At 39.8% G+C, this 20991-nt stretch overlaps 2 protein-coding genes across 9 annotated transcripts in view; one reads left to right on the forward strand and one right to left on the reverse strand.

The window, feature by feature from the left end:
- FNBP1L (formin binding protein 1 like) overlaps positions 1-11135 on the forward strand; it is a 58496-nt gene extending 47361 nt beyond the window's left edge. Inside the window, exons 10-17 of one of the 4 annotated variants that reach the window (XM_030496479.1) lie at positions 325-483; positions 3596-3610; positions 5220-5329; positions 5930-6062; positions 6527-6621; positions 7095-7243; positions 7630-7788; positions 8867-11135. In XM_030496479.1, the coding sequence (XP_030352339.1) occupies positions 325-483; positions 3596-3610; positions 5220-5329; positions 5930-6062; positions 6527-6621; positions 7095-7243; positions 7630-7788; positions 8867-8874 (828 nt within the window). In that variant the 3' untranslated portion in view covers positions 8875-11135. Of the gene's footprint in view, positions 1-324; positions 484-3595; positions 3611-5219; positions 5330-5929; positions 6063-6526; positions 6622-7094; positions 7244-7629; positions 7994-8866 lie in introns of those variants that run through there. The other 3 variants (XM_030496478.1, XM_030496481.1, XM_030496480.1) reach the window with 3 other exon arrangements.
- A 406-nt stretch (positions 11136-11541) lies between these two features.
- BCAR3 (BCAR3 adaptor protein, NSP family member) overlaps positions 11542-20991 on the reverse strand; it is a 59938-nt gene continuing 50488 nt past the window's right edge. For 4 of the 5 annotated variants that reach the window (XM_030496477.1, XM_030496472.1, XM_030496474.1 and 1 more), the window contains exons 7-12: positions 19002-19639; positions 15935-16050; positions 14964-15135; positions 14661-14784; positions 13598-13810; positions 11588-12493 (exon numbers count right to left, since the gene is read on the reverse strand). In XM_030496477.1, the coding sequence (XP_030352337.1) occupies positions 12306-12493; positions 13598-13810; positions 14661-14784; positions 14964-15135; positions 15935-16050; positions 19002-19639 (1451 nt within the window). In that variant the 3' untranslated portion in view covers positions 11588-12305. Of the gene's footprint in view, positions 12494-13597; positions 13811-14660; positions 14785-14963; positions 15136-15934; positions 16051-19001; positions 19640-20991 lie in introns of all 5 variants that reach the window. The other variant, XM_030496473.1, reaches the window with a different exon arrangement.

The following is a 20991-nucleotide window of genomic DNA, read 5'->3' on the forward strand; positions in this document are numbered from 1 at the left end:
GATTGGCTGTAAATAAAAATGGGAAAAGCAGAACTTCCTGTTTTAAGAGACAGGTAGCGTGGGGATCTAGTTAGAATCTTTTGGAAATGTTGAGTCCAAAGCCTTTTTGAGTATTCCTTCATTCTCTGCACCAAGCTATAACTCTGAAGATGACTTCATGACAGAAACCCTTTAAAACCAGTACAGTTATAGTGTAAATGTGTCTGGAACGTTACGAGCTGTTTCTGTGTTGGATGGAAATCTTATTTTTGTAAGACAGAATTTTCATTTTAAAATCACTATGAACATTTGGCTTATTTATTGCTTTCTTTATTTCCACATTAGCCACAATCCCCACCCCTAACCCCTACTAGTTTATACACATCCAGTACTCCTAATGGGTCCCAGTATCCCATATTCTCCATTGAACCAGTGCATTATTGCATGAGTGACATAAAAACAGGGAAGCCCAGAATTCCTTCTTTCAGAAGCCTCAAAAGAGGGGTAAGTTTGATAACAAGTTGAAATGCATGATGGGCTATGAGCCGTGTGTTTGTGATGTGGCTTTTCTCATGCTCTTCACCCTCCTTATAAGGCTCGCTTTGTTAAAAGTAACACTGTGGCTGTAAGGTCACTTTCAGGATTCTTTGTTTCACTTTGCACTGAAGTTACCGGCAGGTTAAATACAAAACAAACTAGAAATACTCCAATGGGATTCTACATACTTGTGCCTAAAAGAAAGGTGTTATAAAGAGGGTGCTCAGCATGTGTTTGATACCTTTCTTCATTGTTGTTCACATTCACAAATGTTTTCCTACCATCATGTAACACATTCTTGCAGTAATTTATCATTGGGTGTATAGTCACCACAAAAAACCATCTGACAGAGCAGATGTCTTATTTGCTGACTTTTAATTGCAGTAATAGGGGTTGAGCACGAGACACTGAACCAAGAAGGGAGGAATTTCACTTCTTTTATACATCAAATGCTATAGCACACAGTGCTCTTCAGATTTTGAAATACTGATTTTTTTTGAAACATTACAATTTTAATGCATTTTCTGATGAATACGTTGTTCTTTGTGCAAGGTTCTTTGCGGTAAAATTACTGAGATTCTACTGCCAAATGCCACCTTCTGAGATGTATCGATTCATTTACTAATTTATAGTGGCATATTCTGCAAATAGAATTTGGGAGACAATACAAAGGGAAATGTTGAGTGGTTGCCTAGCAACATTTATAGTACTGGTGATAAATGTGCTGGCACTCTGCTGTTATGCAGTGCAGGCAGTATAGGCTGCCCAGTTTCTGTACATTCTATTATATTTATTGATCCAAATCGTTGGATGCCTTTGAATTATATATAATTCATATTTGAGAACAATATCGACTTGCTGTCTCATGTGCAAGAATGGTTGACTACTGCTGACATAACGTGGAGATCAAAGTACAGCAGTGTTATGTTGCAGTAAAGTCATGATTTAGAGGCTCCTTCGCTGTCGTTCTGAAATGTAATGAGTTACACTTAGAACTTTCTTTAAATCATGTTGTGGCATCTTATTTCAAGTCCCCACATACCTTGGAAATAGCCTTTCTACCACCGTTTTCTAGAAGGTTCTTGTGTTCCTTTAAGCATTTATGGAGGACAGTCTCTCCCCTTCTGAGTCATTTATCTCATAATTTGTGCTGGTCACGAACAGAACATTCCTCCTTTAGTACTCACTGAGGGGTTAGATAGTTGTTGAAATGGCTCAGGTCTTGACTATACTTCCTTTTGCTGATCACTAAATGTATTGACTCCTGGCTCACAAATCAACACCTGTAATACAACAGTTCTTAAACCTCCTTCTGAAGCAAAAGATCATCTCCCAGCAACTACAGAATGCTAATGGAAAATGAAACCATATCTTTAAATTTGTTTTCCTTCTTAAAAGTAATTGTTCATGTTGTACAAATGAATTAATTTAATACAGAATAGATTTCCATAAAATTAGCAAGGGACACTAGTATCCTACAAATCTGGATTAACTCAAATATCCCACAGGGTTAAATAGCTAATCTCTGTAAATCTTCAGGATGAATATTTAAATTTTATCTATTTTGAATCTTCTTGCAAGCACTTCAGCAGACATCGCATTATCATGTATCGAGTGCCTTTTCAACCTAAATGGATACTGTAATTCTAATAGTTCTTTTCATATCATTAATCAGTCTTATTTTTACAATATATCTTGATTCAGTGCTTATTAGTGGCTAGGATATGATGCTTTTTTCCCCACTTTTGTCCCTGGAAAACAATGTCCAAGAGGTATTGACATGCAGAACTAACATCAGCATGTGTCAGGCTCATGTGTGAGTGTGCTGGCTGTTCTGTTGAACATGCCCAGTACAAGATTCCACCTCAAGGCACTGGAGATCACACATGAGGCTGCTCTCATTCTGTGCTTCACCCCTTAGATTTTCCTATCCTGATGTACAGGGAAAGCAGCAACAGTAGCTGTAGAACAGGTTAGTGTAAGCAAGTGTAACTGGCTTCGTTAGTGCTCCTGTTACACGCTTGCTATCCATTGAAACTGTAACATTTCCAGATAGCATTAGTGCTTGTCAGAGGTCTGTGTTCAGTGCCACCCAATGCCCGAATAGCTGCATCGTAAACAGGAATATGTAAACCTCACTTATGTTTTCTTGGAAGACCCTTTCTAAAGGGAACAAGAAGTTTATTCTATTAGTTTACATATTTGGACTTTCCTGAGGTTTCTACCAAAGTATCACTTGAAGGTGCTTTACTTTGCTCATTGCTGGAAATCATGATTTAGCGTGCGTGCCGCAGTCAGCGGCACTAACAATGGCTGAGGGTCAGAAATTGTGTCAGAGAGGTAGCTGCTTGGTGTTCCTCTGGAAAGGATTATCTAAAGTCATTGAAAGCATGGTAGGTCTTCAAAATGCTGTGATTGCTCGACCCAAGATACGACCTCTGGCGTCCCCCATTTTTGTTGCTTCCTTTAAGGATAAAGTCTTTACTCTTTAAATGTCTTTATTTTTACCTGGACTAGAGCATTTCTAGGATAGCAGCAGTGACCCAGATGCTGTTTTCAGAAAGTAAAATTACGAACTTCTAAACTTGAAAAAGATCTTTCTTTGTTGTAGTTCTACTGCGATAATAAATACATTGTAGAAATTAGGCTTGTAAAAGCAATGGTAGTGGATTGTTAGCTATAATTAACAAATTACCTGCATATGGCTGATCAGTCCTTCATCATCATCAAATTCTGCTATTTTGTGCAGTGTTGGCTGTGTGTTTGTTTCTTCTCCTACATTAGAATTTCTTTAGTATATTATTCAGAACACTGAAATGCAAAAGTAGTTTAATGAAGTTCAGAATTTTGTAAGTTAAACTACCCATTATTACTTAGTAATTCTTTGAATCGGTAATTCTTAAAGCAGAAGTGCATTTCTGATCATTGTCTTTTGCTTTTCTTGTGCTCATAGTAAAGTGTGGTTTTTCTGAACAAAAGTTTTAATTCTTAAGTAATATTTTAAAGATACATTTTTAGGAACTGGTCGTTGCATGTGAATAATTTCCCGTTTCTTTCTGTTTTCAAATGAACTGTGCAGTGGTCGGTGAAGATGGTAAGCCCGTGTGCTGATCTGTCTGCTGTACTTCTGCTAAGATAGCATGAAAGTAACCTTTTGAAAGTGTTTCCATATCATAACTGCTTTAAGTCAGGTGCTGAAATACATCTTCAGATGTCCCACTCATACACACAGTCTTCTTTAATCATCCATGCTTAATATCAGACAATTAGTCTTGTGATCTGGCTGCAACTAAATCTGTCATTTTGGAATTTTAGGGTTGACCAGTTGGTCATGATGGAAATACTGAGTGATTTTGCTTTTTCAGGAAAATTGTTAAAGCTGCATCAAATAGGTATATGAAGAGATTACAAACTGGCTTAAAGGAGAAATATTGAATACTGCAAAACTCATTCCTTGGGATTTAACCAAGAAATTGCAGGGCAGATGTTTCTTTACACTTAGAAATCCTAGAAAGCTGTTCCATGAAATGAAAATCACACCTTAATATTGTTGTTTTGCAGAGCAGTTCAGTAAAAATCCACAAAAAGACTTCTGTCCTTCTGATAGTTGCTGTAGGATGCTGTAGTTTTACCTGACCTGTGAGGAAGAATGATACAGAGGATGTGGTGGTTGTCTTGTTCCTTTGCAGTGTGCAAAAGCACCTGAAAGGATTTTATTCTGTTTTCCTCCAGAAAGAAAGACTTCTTAATTTTGGATCCATCATGTCTTGATTTCCCTCCTTTTGTGGTGTCTTGTCCCTTCTTAAGAGGCAGTGAGATTGTGATTTTACAAGTGCAAAAGAACCAAGAAGTTGAGGGGAAAGAGGATGTTAAGAGGGGGTGGTGGAAACTTGGCACCTGAGCGTAAGACTGCCTGTGTCAGAATCTCAACAGCCATGTTTCTGTCAAGTTTCTTCTTGACCAAAGCACCACTGTCCAGTTTGGTTTGGCAAGTAAATAAATAAGTTTGAGAAGTAAGAGGTTTTTTCCTGCTCCCTGAAACATGATTTTTTAGTATAAAAGAAAAGTGTCTTGGAATATTTCAGCAAGTTTTGATTCGGATTACAAAAGTTTTTTCTGTGCTCTATGAACTAATTTGACTCAAGGTAAAATGCATCTAACGTGTTTCCTAGCCAGATTGCTGAACTTCCAGAAGAGAACTAGAGTAGTACTTTGGAATGAAGATCCAGTATTTTCCTTAGCATCCAAATAGCCATAGAAGACACGCTCCAGAGAATGAATCAATTATATACATATTATCATTAGTATTATTATTATTATTACATAAACATCTTAGATTTTTGTTCTGACTAAAATTACTCTCTAGTAGGTAATCGTGTCCTTTCTAAGTCTGCTTTAAGTGCAGTGGATGTAATAGGAGGCACATGGCTCAGCTTTTCAGAAAAATAATTAAGTCTCCTCATTTTGAACTACATCTGCGAGCCAACTGTTACAGAAGGCATTGAGAACCTTGAATGAATGACTACGGCCTGGCAGCAAGAACATGCATTTCTTCTGTTGGGGTCTGTTATAGAGCTGTGTGTCAAGTAGGGGTTTTAAGAAGGTCCATCCTGCTTCCAGTGAACGCTGTCCGTGTGTGGGTATGTCAGTTCAGCACTCAAGATGTGCGCGTGTCACTTGTTTAATAGTATTTCTACTTGCAGGGCCCTGCACTAGAAGACTTCAGCCACCTCCCTCCAGAACAAAGACGCAAGAAGCTGCAACAGAGAATCGATGAACTTAACAGAGAACTACAGAAGGAAACAGACCAAAAGTGAGTGCATTTTTTGAGCTTTGTCATGGTTCTCTGTTTCTTTGTAAGTCTCTTACCTAAGCCAACAGTGCTCAGAAGCTAGGAGAGAATATACTAGCCCAGGCTATTAAAAAGCATTTTTTTGCTTCATGGTTTATTGTACATAAGTTCTGTTAGCATCGCTTCCTTCTGCTTTGCTATAATATACATTTTGATCCTGATGTCGCATAGGGAACTCTGGCTCTAAAATAATGCATAGAAAAATAAAGATCAATGCATAGGTCTGTTGAGCAAGTGAGCTGCAACTTAGTGCATTAAGAACAGAATGTTATTCGTATTTAGGAAATTGTGTATAACAATATGGGAAACAGTAACGAGACTGGATAGAGAAGAGGCAATGGTTGGTGTCCTTGTGTGCTTGTCCATGACTCAAGAGGCAGGCAGCGCTGAGATGACAGAATGGGAAGAGGACTTGGTTGTGGTGTGGCAGCAGTAGTTCCTTGTGTCCATGTGTAGTACGTAATTGTGGGTCAGGAGCTCATACACATAAGCATTATTTGAACTTGAATGAACCAGTACCGATGTGTGTAGTAAGTATTGTTGGGTTTTCTATCTTTTTAGAGATGCCCTCATCAAGATGAAGGATGTTTATGAAAAAAATCCCCAGATGGGTGATCCAAGCAGTTTGCAACCAAAATTAACTGAGACTATGAGCAACATGGACCGTCTTCGGATGGAAATACACAAGAATGAGGTGGGACTCTAAAACAATTCCTTGGAAAATGTAAATGAATGGTAAAGCTGAAGTTTGCTTTATAGGTTTGTAAATACAGCACCTGGAGAAACTACCTGAATTAAGAAAGTGCTGCTGATGTGATTGTTTGTGGGGTGCCATATTTTGGAGTATATTCAGCTAGTTAAGGATGTACATTATTAAAAGATGTACATTATTAAAGATGTAAACTGTTCAGAAGTTTACAGAAGCTTTACTTTTCAGAAGAATTTCTTAATATTCACTTATTCTGAAATTTATATGTGATTAGAGATTACTCTTCTCCTGAAGACTATGGAGTATGGGCTAAGCATGAGGGATAGGTGAAGTAATTATGAAACTTCCCCTGTGTGTGGCTGTATGTAGTTAAGTGCATGTATTAAATGGTCTTTGCTGGTTTAGAATTAAGTTTTCTTTGACACCAATATTTGTCTCTTTTCCCCAAGGCCTGGCTCTCTGAAGTTGAAGGCAAAGTAGCAGCCAGAAGCGACAGGCGGCACAGCAGTGATATCAACCACCTTGTAACACAGGGCAGAGAGAGGTCACTATTTTATCTTTACCACTTTTATCTCTTATGCTAGAATGAGTACATCTCTTTGATAGTTAACAGCAGGCGATGGTTGCTACTTATCCTCTGAAAGTTTATATCCTTCTAAGGAAACATCTTAATGTTTCTGAATTCTAGAGGTTGCTTCGTGTCATTATGGTACCATAAAAAAATAGTCTAATCGAAACACCCACTCATGCAATAGCCTTTTTTTAAGCTGTCTGATTCTGTTGCCTAAGATTTAATTGCTTATTGTCAAATTTACGTTTGTGTTTGTAGCAGAATTCAGTCCAACCCTTTGCTAGGTCAGTATTTTAGAAAATCACCTCCAGCAGTACATACAGAAACTGCAAATGGGTGTTCCCAGAGTGCTGTCCACTCCGCTGCCCTTCTGTGAAGCATGTGTGTTCTGAGTTTTAGACCTGAGAACTCTTGAGACTCCTCACACTCCAACCGTTGTGTTATAGCCCTGAAGGCAGTTACACGGATGATGCCAACCAGGAGGTTCGAGGCCCACCACAGCAACATGTGCAACCCAATGAGTTTGATGATGAGTTTGAAGATGATGATCCATTACCAGCTATAGGACATTGCAAGGCAATATATCCCTTTGATGGTAAGGTTCACAGCATGCACCGTTATTCCTTGACTGCAGGGCATGGATTATTTCTTACGGAGAATACAGGTAGAATGATTTAAAGTAAATCAACTGCATGAGCAACTAGTTGCTTATGAGATTAGTGGAAATGCTTTACAAATCACTTGAATTCCTGAGCAGTGCTCTTGTGCTGTTTTAAGATAAATATTAGCACAGCTATTGGCAAATATTCAGCTTTACATTCAGACTAGATTTTTGTCTGTAGGCCTGCTTGACCATATGTTCTCTTGCATAGATACTTGTGTTTTCCTGTTTATATATGATCTGGAAACTGTGCCCTGGGAAAAAGATGACTTGAAATTCTGTCTGAACCTTGAAACTTCTTTACTGCTTGTTTTCCCCAGGTCATAATGAAGGCACTCTGGCAATGAAAGAAGGGGAGATTCTGTACATTATTGAGGAGGACAAAGGAGACGGGTGGACAAGAGCTCGAAGACATAACGGAGAGGAAGGCTATGTGCCAACATCATATATAGATGTAACGCTAGAGAAAAACAGCAAAGGTGCAGTAACCTATATCTAACAATAAACTGGCAGCTTTCACTTGTACATTCCCCAGGGAAAATAGTGAAAAACTAGTAAGTTACACAGGTTCATGGAAAGCATTATGAATCAGCAGTGGTCTGTTTGCAATGTGAGTTTGCTGTATTTTTTTCCAGAGATGATCACACTAAATTACATATCTATCTATCTTACACTGGTCTGTAATTCTGGCCAATGTCTTCTGCTTTGTTTAACTGATCTATTACGGTTCCTGCTTTACAAACCACTCAATCCAATTGAGCTATCAAACTGCAAAAGACCTGATTTCTGCTTATTCTCTAAAATACTTTGTTTTTTATAGAGAACTTGAAAATTACTTAGTTTTAAAGGTCTCCCAAGATTTACCATTCCTGTTTTTATGGCTTAAAGTAGATGCTTAAAACAGAGGGTTTTTTCCTCTAAGAACTAACTGAACTCAGTTACTGAAAATTATTAATTTCCTTCCTTAGCAAAGCCAAAAAACTTGGCAGCTTTCACTTCTTAAACAGGAAAATGTTTTCTGATTCTGAAAGCTCAAAAAAAAAACTCAGGAAAAAACATTATGATTAAGGAGGACAGAAAGTCCACTGACCTGCCTCTCCTTCCTTTTCAGCACTTGTAATGTAGAATGTTGTGTATCGGACACAACTCCATTGTTTTAACTCTAGATACCTTGAGCGAACAGAGAGACCATGTGTAATGCTTGATGTCTTACTGAAACCTCTTTTCTGCTCCTGCAATAGAATGATGTTATATTCTTAATCTGTGCCTGTAAGATAAGTGTTTGAATTGCATCATGTTTAGTTTGAAATCAGTCTTGAATGTACAGCAGTTCCGCTCTCTGAGGATTGGAAATGACACTGCACTACTTGATTACTAGGGTGGAAAAAAAAAAGCTAATCTAAAAGCTGTGGCTCGTGTTTCTAATGAGAGTTTGTGGAATTAAGTATAAGGCTGATGTGTAGCCACTGAGAATGGCCTGTTAGAACCGAGCACGCTTCTCTGTCTTCTAAAGGCCTTCAGTAACTGTGTTCTTTTCTTTTTCCTCTTGGACTGCAGGTTCCTGAAGCGGGTTTCTGAGAAAATGGGCGAGATCTTGAAGGAGGTTACATGCAGCTGCTGGGGGGTGGGGGGGTGGGGTTCTAGACTGGGAGGCCCAAGGGGAAAAGCTAGTTGCATGAATGCATGCAGACATACATTTAGTCACTAACATCTTAGCATCTCCATACATAGGTAAGAATGGTAATACAAATTCTTCAATTTGTGCAGGAAAATAGAGTGCCATTACCAGAGTAAAAAGGCTTCTGCTCCTAAAATTGCTTTATTTTCATTGTCTGAGGATGTCCCAGATGCACAAACTATATTTTAACTTGTGCTGTATTTTGGTTATATCTCAATTACATTCTTTCTTTTCAACTCAATTGGCAATCATTTAGAACCATAAGTCAGTTATCAGTCTGCCTGTGCCACCTCCATGCTCGCCGTTAACCTCCTCCTGCATGCCTAGGACAGTCGGGCATGTCTGCGTAACACTTTGCCATCATTGCTTGTCTTATTTAGTAACAAATCATTTTCTTCAACTATCTTCAGCACTAGAGTTCCATCCCAGTATCCATGTATGCTGCTATAACTATACCACTGCAACCATCATTACATTCCAGTTTTTGGCGTAACTGATAAGAGACCATATGTATTTGTGTTGATTTGGGGAAATGATACATCTCGGCTCTAGCCTACAATGCAATCAAGAGAAACTCCTAGAACTGCGGTCCATCTCCAGCACTTCAGTAACCTGTTGTGAGCACTGAAAACCTGGAACATGTCCAGAGAGATTCACCACTGCGAGCTAACGACTGTTTTCAGAAGTCAACCACTTGCCATTCCAAATGCTGCCTTAAACTAGAGTGCCTAAATCTGTTGTTTGCCAACACTACCACTTACAGTATCCCACAAAGGGCTTTGTGTCTCAGCTCTTTTCACAGTGCTGCAGCTGCTGAGGTAGCCACGGTAGGCGTTTTCTAGAGCTCTACTTTACTGGATACATGGTGCATCATGAATTTGATACATTGAAATGTGTATCTCTTCATTTGACTTTTAATATTTTTTTAAAATATTTTTATGGAAACTGTCTTTTAGTTTTTCACTATGAAGTTCCAATTTTAATTACTGCAGTGCTAGTCCATTTCCAGGTGATGCTTCATTGTATGGACCAGTTGAAATTTGAGTGATACTTCGTTAATGATCTATGTGCACTTTTACTTGTAAACAATTGAAATTTGGATATGTTTATACGTGTAAATATAGTTGTCTGCAGTGCCCCTATTGCTTATGTTGTCTTGCCTCCCATTTGTGGTTCTATTAATAAATACACCATATCTGATTTACTAGGGTGGTAAGAATTAGACTAGCTATGTTGGGGGGAGGGATACTTGTATCAGAGCAAGCTTGTCAACCCAGCCACCTGCTGTTCGTTTGGGGAAATGAAATCAGAATCAAAACATCCGGCTTTCCTGGGGTCTGAAGCAATAGTTGGATGCAGCAGTGCTGGATTCTTTTTAATTTCAGTGTTAGTAGGAACTGTACTAGCAGTAAGACTGAATTTGAGTGACTTGTGTAGAGGTTTATTGCTTTTGTTATGTATACCACTATTACACAGCTTGACCTAGTGTATTACGGGGGCTATTAAACTCTAAAGTTTAGATTTTTGGAGCTTGTATACAGGGTTATTTATATAATAATGTGACATTACTCAATACTGACAAAACTACTTAGGTAGTTTTTTGGGGGGTGGGGGGTTTGGAGGGTTTGTTGGGATGGGAATTTTTGGTTCTGTTCTGGGTTTTTGTTTTTGTTTTGTTTTAAAATCTAGTGCTTTTTTTTTTATTTTAAAGTTAGAGAAAAGGAGGAAATGTGATCTGTGTATTTTCTGCTAAAGGGCCTGTGGTTTGCCTGGCTAACAGCCTTGCAGGTCAGTAATAACACTTCCTGGTAAAGGACTAAATGTTCTTTTCATGCTACTGTTTGTTTGTTTTTCTAAAACCAGGATTCGCTTCCTTTGGAGGCAGGTTGCTTTCATGAGGGATAGTGCAACTTGTATGAGGGTTATTAAACATAGGAAAAAAACATTTGTACTTGCACAGCTAGTTATAAATCACTTCTAAAATTCTGAACGTGAGTTGTCTTAAAGAATCTTACATTTTCCAGTAATTTTTAATCCTTTTTTGTGCACATGTTGATTTCCTAAATGTTAATGCTTTGTTTAAAAATAGTGTTCTCTGTTGAGAATATTTTCATGGAATAAAAAAAAATCTTTTCATGGTCTAAGTAATTTAGCTTCCCCATTTGTCTTCTGTTAAAGACTTCCAGCATGAGGTCTATAACCTCTTGTTATGGTAGTAGAACCTCTGCTGTGATTGTAGGTGGGGGGAACAGATCATGCCATTTTGGTGTTGGCTGTTTTGTGAGCCTGCTCAAATACTTTCAAATGCTGCAAAAGGAACATCTCACTCCAGAAATAGACTTAATAATGAGCACATGCAGCTCTCTTGCTTAAACATTTATCCAACTTCTGAGGAAAATGCTTATACCCCAGTTCTGTATGTGACACAGTGGAATTTGCTGCTAGAGCACTCCTTATATAAACAAACACCATGCACGCTGATTTCCTGTGAAAAGTGGTAACAGCTTATGCTTTGCCTTCGTCTATGAGAAAAAAATACTACTTACCAAAATGATTCACCTCAGTAAATGAAGCAAGTTTAATGCACTCATACACCCACATTTACTCATATCTGAAAGCATTTTAATTATCTAGATTGTTTCTTCTTGCCATTTCATCATTCATTCCTGGCAGCATAGCTCTTGTGTAGGCTCCAGCAAAAGCCAGAGTACTACGGCTGGTGTCGTAAACAAAAAGTAAGTTGTCCCAACAACACATATACAACTCATTTTGTACCTTCACAGGAGCAGTGATAGTTGAGCTTTCTGTTGTGGTCACAGATAAAAGATCATTTCTGCAATCTCACTATTTCTGCAATCTGCAAATATGCAAATTATTTTGCATAAAGATACAATTTAATTCATAATTCTATGTACAGTGATTTATATCCATTAAAAGAATATTATACAACAAATTTTCTGCAATGTCACATACTTAATCTAATTCTTGTATGTACACCGTTTGCTTAATTTTAATATTAAGAAGCCAATGCCCTTAAATCCTAGGCATTATTAAAACATTCTAACTGGGAAATACAAAAAGCTGTAAGACTATGTTACAGAGCTAACCTACCTTTTTAAAGGGATCGCTCACTGACTCGATGACACAGTAAATAAATAATCTGATTAGAAATCAGTAGTTTTAAAACAAGTGTGTATTGTGCAGTTAAAAGTTCTAAACATCTTGTGAAACTCACTCAAGAAGGTTGTGCTGTATCAAATGGCCAGAAGAAAACCAAGGTTATTTCAAGTATATCATTTAAATAGTGTTTACAGAGTCTTATATACTTAATTGTTCCACCTGCTTCACTGGGGGAGGTTCCAGTTTTCGGGAAAGTGCAGTTAAAATCTGGCTGAATTTCTCATATCTTTCATTCTGATTAACTTGTGCTCCTTTGCTGCCCCAGAGCAATCTCATTTGAAATTCTGTCTTGAAGATTTCACTCATTTCTTCATCGGGCTGAAAACCTAGTAAGGAAAAAAGAATCCCACAACATCCCTATGAGGCAAGATTTTTATTCAGAAGAAATGGCTTTTAAAATCTGTTCCTTCCCAATAAGATAAGCCTTAGTGTGCTGGATTCCTTCTGCACAGTGATTTAACAAGTGATTTTTAACAAGTGACAGTCCTTTCCATTTGTGACATTCTATAGCTCACAAATGCTTTAGGGACACTGGCACAGGCTATCCCTTGCTCAATTCTAATGGTCTGGAATTGTCATTATAGCCTGACCTTAAATACAATTACTGCTGTATACATGCTACCTGCATAAAGATATACTTTAATTCACCAGTCTTTATACAGTGATTTATATTCATTAAAAGAATATTATTACAACAAATTTTCTGCAATGTCACATACTTAATCTATTCTTGTAATTTACACCATTTGCTTAATTTTAATATTAAAAAGCCAATGCCCTTAAATCCTAGGCTATTATTAAAACATTCTAACTGGGAAATACAAAAAGCTGTAAGACTATTTACAGGGCTAACCCACCTGTTTAAAGGGATCATTCACTGACTGACAACACAGTAAATAAATAATCTGTTCAGAAATCAGTAGTTCTCTCCCCTCCCCTAACTGTTTCACTGAAAGTTTAACATACAAAATCACATGTTGAACATGTCACTGCTTTCTGACTGCAGGAGGCCAAGATCTCAGTGCTGCATTTTGCACCGCTGTAAAAAACCTTATGATGATAGGTGGTGGTTTATTTGCAAAAAACAGAGTAGAGATTTGAAACTGTACAGAAGAGAAGAAGCTATCCTCAGTCCTTACTGTACTTCTCGTCAGCTGCTAGAAGGGTCAAGCACATGAAGTCATGAGAACATTGATTTTTGTTTAGTAAAAACATGCTCTGTTGCTTAGTGGAGAGCTACGGTGATTAATAATTAACTGTCCACATTTAAGCAATACTGATGTTGACCTCAGACTGAGTTTCCTGCAGGACATTTGCTACTATCTCCGCTCCTATGAAAGAGGAGAAGAACTTCTTGCACTATTGGTGGCACTTAGGCAGAGACCGTCTTCTTCAGACATAACCCCACTTTGTGTCAAGGTGCTCCCTACCTTCCAGCATCCGCTCTGCAGTCAAGCTGTACATTTCTGCGTTCTGTGCTATCTGACGAGCCGTGGCCAAGTGCTTGAGCATTATCTCACAGCTTTGGTCACTGCTTTCCCACAGGTCCATCCCTTCAAAAATGACAGCTTGTCGCTCCATCAAGGTAATGAGAGGCATCAGCAGCGGCACAGTCACATTGTTCTGCAGAGTACTGGTGGTCTCTGGGATAGAGAGCAACGAATTAATCATATCAATCATCAGACATTATGAAATTGCTAATGGAAGAAAGTATTGTAACTGCAGTATTCTCTTCAAAGTTGGAAACTACTCTTTTTCTTCCATCTTCCAAATTAACACTTCACCTCAGATACACCAGTCCTACCAGGGTCCAGTCTACTGGCTGGGGGAGGCGGCCAGGAGAAGTTAGTGCTGAAAAACTGTATTTGCTACAGGAGAGTGCTCTGCTGACTTACTAGACAGCGGCACAGAGATATAAAACACATTTAAAATCTGCATCATTCCAATAAATTCTGTGAGGCTGACATTTTCTTTCTGTACCTATTCTCTTAGAGAAGTGTTACTCTCTGCCTCGCACTGCTTTGAAGACAAGAGCTGCAAAGAATTGATGCAGGAGAACCTGATGCACTCAGAGGAATTCTCTGACTAACCTATTCTTTGTATTTGAGGATTCATACTCTGGTCCAATAGGCAAAGCAAATAAAAAGCAAAATCTGCCAAAAACAACTCCTCTCTGAAGAAGAAAGATTTTTTTCATGTTTTTGAGGCAAAGCGATGCAGAGTGTTTCAGTTTCTGCTCCACAAAGAGGGAGTACAGGTTTGAGAAGGATGCTATATTCTGCATGGGTACATCCACACAAGCGCAGACTAATGTTTGTCTGGCAGACTGTTTCCTTCTGTTGCATTATCTTATACTGCATTCTACGAGTTCTCATAGTCCTTTTAACATGTGATGCACAGCTATCCAAACAGCAGCTGCCTCATCTCCCTACACAGGATATGAGTAGTGAGGAGTTAAAAGGCCAGATAGGAACCAGTGTCACTCATACTCACTGTTCCACTCATCTTGTCCTTCATGCAAAGCTTTGCTAAATGGCTTCAGCTGTTTTTCATACATAATGGCAGTCTGGGTGTAACGATGTCTCAGAGAGGTCCAGGTTTGTTCTAACCTAGTGACCTGTTCATACAAAATGAGAGAATACCTGTTAGTGACACCACAGCAATCCACAGGAACAGCACCCTGCTAGTGATGAAGTTTGTTCCGATGAGCTCTCTAGTCTTGATGAAATTGCATAAATGAAAATAAACTATCAAACTCCTCCATGGTTTGGAACATAAAGAGAAACAGGTTTTTACCTGTGGCATTTCCAGAGCTTTCATAATGGCAGAAAATCCATACAAATCCCCCAAGGAGTCCTTCAGCTCCACTGCAACTTGGATAATCCTGTTTAATGTTGCCGCTCTGTCTTCTACTGTTCCTGTGCAACCCAGGATATCCACAGCTAGTCCTATTGCCATGGTATTGTGCCTGTAAATGAAACAATTTATGCTGATTACTTAATAATACATTATGCTGTACATCTGTTCAGAAAATCTGTTCAAAGGTATATTTCAATATCTTGCTGTGCCCAGCCAACTTAATCTTGCCAACACATCTTTGTATCAAGAGCAGTAACATGATTGTATGGAATAGATATACATTGGCTTTTAAAATAAATTTAGTAAGATTTTCTGAAATATTATTAGTATACAAAATTCTGCTCAAGCAATGAATGAATGAACACTTCTGGGAAAATTGCCCCAACTCCATTTTGTCCTCTGCACTCAAATTCTGGGATCTTCCCCCTAAATTTCAGCAACCAAACTACTGAGATCTGAATCAGAGAGGCAGAAATGCTAGACCCCTGATTGTTCCCCCTTAACTTGTGCAGAGATTTTAGAAGCAGCTTTGCTGATCATTTTTTACCTTACTAGCTCCTCTAGCCTCTTCCCCAGCTGCAGAAGGCTGTTGCCTGCAATTTCTTCCACAAACACACATTTATACAGATTCTGAGCTCTTAAAGGAGAGCTGAGGGTGTTCAGCAGCTCTAGGGACCCTGTTTTCATGACAATTCCTCTTTCCCTCTATTACATGCACGGATTTGCCCCAGGACCTTAAGGAATGTTTCCTATGCAAAAAGCAGTTCTATGCCCTATCTCTAACTTGCCCTCTGTACGCATGAGTTCAGACAACGTGCAGACGAGCACTCTGAGGAAGCAGAGTACAATGTAGCAATGCTCTGATCTTCTGGCCATCTGCTCTGGAAATGAGTAACAGGAACATTTACCTTTCAATGAGGTCAAGGCGCAGTTGATGTCCGTAAGGCAAGGTGATCAGTTCCAGCCCAGAGTTCACTCCCATAAGCCTCCTCATCTCATCAGACACTTCCAGTATCCTTGCCACCTGCCAAGGGCAAAGACCCGCTTGTGATTTGAAACTCATTTACTTCAACCCCCCCACAACCACATAGAAGTCCTCCAGGTTAGCGCAGGGCATACAGAGCTGACTGCACAGCATCCAGCACTGGAACACAGTCATCTAAGAAAAACTTGATTACCTTATGCACTTTCAGTGCCTTAAACAAAAAGACCAACATTTGCTTTGCCATCTTCATTCCTAAAAACATGGTAACTCTGAATGCTTCTGGATTAAACCACAGGCTCCTCATAAGGATTAACAAGTAAAAGGCCTTTAAGGAGGACACTGAACATTGAGTGCCTAATGAAGTCAGCATGTGAAAGCTGACACCCTCACCAATTTGTCCTTGCTTTTTAAACACGCAATATTAGCTACTGGTTACAGCAATAGCAATTATATATGCTAATTCAATAATTATAAGCAAAACCACATTAATATGCTAATGGGAGATTATCTGCTGGTTTAAGGCCTGTATGTTGACACATGTACAAACCAATCTGCCTGCTATTTTCTGACACATCAGCAGGCTTTCTTGGTTATGAAAAGATGAAAGCAATCTGGGCCACACAACAGGCCTCCCTGGTACAGAATCTAGCACTGTAGAGAAACCTGTTTCACTTCTGGAGATGCAGGAGTGCTCTGAAGCCCCTGTAGACACACTGACTGCTACTCCTTTGTCAAAAAAAGCCCTCTAAAGCTTGCAAGTGGCAGATATTCACTCCATCACCATATGGGTGCTCCTCCCATTATTAGAAATCTCACTATTTAAAAGACAAACTGAGCTACTGATGCCACTCGAGACGAGCTACGAACTTCAGCCTTATCACAGATCTCAGTACAAAGCATTTATTCTGTCCCAGTTTGCATGCCAATCCTGTTGCATCACGCAGTTCTTATCAGTATGGTAGTATGCAGCAAGTTACCAACGAATGACAGTCATTGGCTCTCAGCACTGCAAGATGAAGATAAAACAGACTTCTCTACATGTCCCAGCCAGTTACTGTTCCTGCTCCAAACCCCAGAAATCTGTTTCTATAAAACACTCCAGTGACTCTTCATGAATTGTGCAGGCTCCCACACTTCCAGCAGGCCAGCTTCCTTGGGCCCATTCCAGAGCTTATAGAATTTAAAATAAGGAGACTAGTAACAAGCTAATTGAATATAATATATATAAAACTCCCTTACTAATTCTCTAAGGCATGCATATCCTGTGCCTTCAAGCAACATACTCTTTAACAGTATATTAAAAGACATTCTGGTTTTTATTATGAGGTTCAAGGGGGAAAAGGAAAATTTCAGTACTAAAATGTTAGAGAATGCTGTTACTACTCTTGGAACCATAGAAAAGAAGCCACAGTCTATCACTTCTGAAAAGACCAAGCAGTTGTGGAGCTGAGTTTTTCTGAGTCACCATGTCTGCATGAAGCCTCACTCAGCAGCAGCCAACACTGCTACTGAGGAGAGAAGCTGTGTTTGCTGTTGGCAGGAACCCAGCAGCTGGCAGGGACCAGCACACACTCATCCCACTGCTGCTCCAGTGAACTACCCCCTTCCCAGACCTGAGGTGTGAATCAGTGCAGCAGCACTAGCTGAGCGCTAGACATGTTTCCTGTGGAGCACCATCATTCACTCTCCCTTCCTTTCCTGTCTGCAGTGGAGCTGCTCAGTAAGCAGCCACGCGTGTTGCTTCTCAAGCTGCACTTAAACCCCAGCAAAGCCCATGACACTCAGTTCCTGGAGCTGCTCTGTGGCAGGTACAGCACCTGGCAGTCCCAGCAAAGCGCAGATTCAACTGCAGTTGCATTCCTTTATTTACACCAAGTCATCAGCCCATAAGGAAATTATTTCTCCTGTCCTTCCATATTTCTGATTCGACAGCCCATCTCCCAGCTCTGTCAGCTGAACAAAGTCTACATTGTAGAAAAATCATGCTATGTGGTTTTACATCTTTCTAAACAATTCCCTGGCAATACAGTTCTCATGGGAGAGAAGTGCACACGGCCTGATAGCTATTTTCCACACACACACCTATCCAGCTGTAAGGCAGAAACTTGGATAAAGATTAAAAGAGCATCTAGTTTAAATACACATAGTTCCATTGAACGTCATACCAACCAGGGTATGGCAACCAGGTAACGTCTGTCTACTGTTTGCCCTTGTGAGCTACCTGGCTATTTCCTGTCGCAAGTGGTTCTTTCCACAATGGTTTACAGAACAGACAGCTTTCCCTCCAGTATAGAAGAAAGGCTGAATCACAAATATACAGCAACTGACAGGAGACTAAAAGGATGTATGAAATGCTGAGAATTTGAGTCTAAAGTCAAGGATGGTGGGAGACCTTTAGGCCAAAGGGTTTGTTAACATTCTTGATCTTCAAAGAGAATCATAGAATCACAGACTGTTTTGGATTGGAAGGGACCTTAAAGATCATCCAGTTTCAACCCCCTGCCACAGGCAGGGTCAGCTTCCACTAGACCTGCTTGCTCAAGGCCCTGTCCAACCTGGCCTTGAACACTGCCAGGGATGAGGCATTCACAACTTCCTTGGGCACCCTGTGCCAGCGCCTCACCACACTCACAGTAAAAAATCTCTTCGTTATATCCAACCTAAATCTCCCTTGTTTAAGTTTAAACCTATTACCCTTTGTCCTATTATTACAGTCCCTGATGAAGAGTCCCTCTCCAGCATCCTTGTAGGCCCCTTTCAGATACTGGAAGGTGCTACAAGGTCTCCACGCAGCTTCTCTTCTCCAGGCTGAACAGCCCCAGTTTTCCCAATAGGGACAAAAAAATAACCTAATACCCTAAAAATTCCTACAATCAAGTCAATACATTTGTTACGTTAGCTGCAAATCTACCCATTAATCTTTTCAAATCAGTTATTTTAAAAGTATGAACTTGCACAATACAAAATAAAACGCAAGAGTTTTTTCTTACCTTGCAGTCCATTCTAAGAATATGCTGTGCAATAACCTTTGGATTGTTGTTGGTGAAAAGCTCCTTAATTCTTCTTAACATTGATGTTTCCAATGGCTTGTTTTCAGGGGGAAGTAGTTTGGATTCAAAATCATTTGGTTTAAAACTAGACACTGTCTCAAACACAGGTGCAGAAAAGATGCTGTCATCTGCTGCCATATGAGTTGAAGCTTCTAAAGGATCTGCAGAGTTCATCTTAGGGTCATCTTCCAGGATCAAATAGTTAGTTTCAGAGTTCCTGAATGAGTGTGTTCCCCTCTCCTTTTGTGTCAGATGTTCCACATAGCTGGTTTTCGGATATAACTGCTGCTTTGTTGTTGCAGGATCTCTGGCAGGGCTTAGTTCACAGTAGTGTCCTTCTGAACTGTGGGAAGCTAAGGGAGAATCTGGAGGCTTTATCAGGGATGCTTTGCTGGGTTTAGGTGGAGGCTTCGCGCAGAGCTGACTGTCTGATCCTCTAAGAGCTTCTCCTTGTAACTCTGAGGTGACTTTCTGCACAACTGTGGGGCTTAGAGAAGGTTCACTGCCTGTTCTAAATGCAGGAGAGCTTGGATAGGGGTCTGCATCTGCTGCAGGTAATCGAGAGGGATGTCTTGAACCTGCAAGGGAAAATGGTATTTTAGAAGGCCAAAACACATACAGCTCCTGATGCCTGTCCCAGGGTTCATCTCTTAATGCTTTTTCCTGAGGAAAATATTGACAGATCATGTCAATTACTTGCTGACAAAAATGTATATGAAATTGTATTTTGAGGAATGAGCTAGCCAGCAAATTCCATTCTCTTGCTGATCCTCCCCAAATCCCAAATACACAGAACAGCTGCACCATAATATTATTCTGTGGTAACGCTGACAATAATTCCAGTCCCTGCTGCATACATAGGCTATCCTGTCAGAGCTGGATAGTCTCCACGGCTTGGAATAGGAGGCTTCTTTGTAACCTGATCTAGGCCGTAAAGGCAGAAACTTCCAGCCACACCACATAAAAGATGAGTCATTTCTGAGAATGACAAGTTTGAGATGAAAGACAAGCTTCCCACAGTCAAGCCCGAACCTGCCATAAGGTATGGAAGGAATGAATTTCAGGGCTGCTGATCTTTTTCCTAAATGGTAGCTGATAGGAAGAGCTGGAGAAACACATCCACATGCTCCTGTGTATTTATACCTCACCCTGGACTCAAACCTCAGCATCCAGTCTAGGACTGAAGCCTGTATCAGACATTCCCAGTCTGCCGTTCCCAGTGCATTTGCTGGTATCTACAGCAAAGTGGCCAGTTGCAGCCTGTGGGCTTTGCTGCTTGTTTCCAGCTGGCTCTCAATTTCTGCAGACAACAAAATCTGCAAATCACAGCCTGTCACCACTCATAAGCAGTACGATACCAGAACCTGCTTGAAGGACCCCATGACACAGCAGTACTCTTCAGTTTAACTGGTGTTGTACCAAAAGAAAAGTTTTAGCAGCCATGGATTGGAATAAGATGATCGATTTGACTGCAGATGGACAGAAAATGGTTTTATGAATGTCTATCCAACTGTTAAACACAGGAGCACACCCCTCTTATCAAAATACAGTCTCACTTTACAAATACTCAGTATTATCTTTGTGTCTCAAGAATTCTTTCCACAATAGGCACTACAAATTTCAACAGCTACCACATTCTAAATGACTAGCAGGCTTGGAAGTGAAACACTAAAATTTGTCCATAGGGCATAGATACATCCTTGCAACTTCCTTACACAGTATGTTAGTATGGATACAATTGCTTAAACCTCTGAAGAGTCTGAGAAAGAAAAAGCCACCATCAAAAACTGATGAAGTGTTGGTACACCTTGTATCACTGGAGGAAGATAATGACAGTGGTAATGGAACCAGACAGCAGCAAAAGGAAGGAAAAGCAAAAGAGATGAGGTGAGAGGGAAGGTTGAGAGAAACAGAACTAAGTACAAAAGCC

Source organism: Strigops habroptila, chromosome 8, assembly GCF_004027225.2.
Source record: "Strigops habroptila isolate Jane chromosome 8, bStrHab1.2.pri, whole genome shotgun sequence".
NCBI lineage: Eukaryota > Metazoa > Chordata > Aves > Psittaciformes > Psittacidae > Strigops > Strigops habroptila.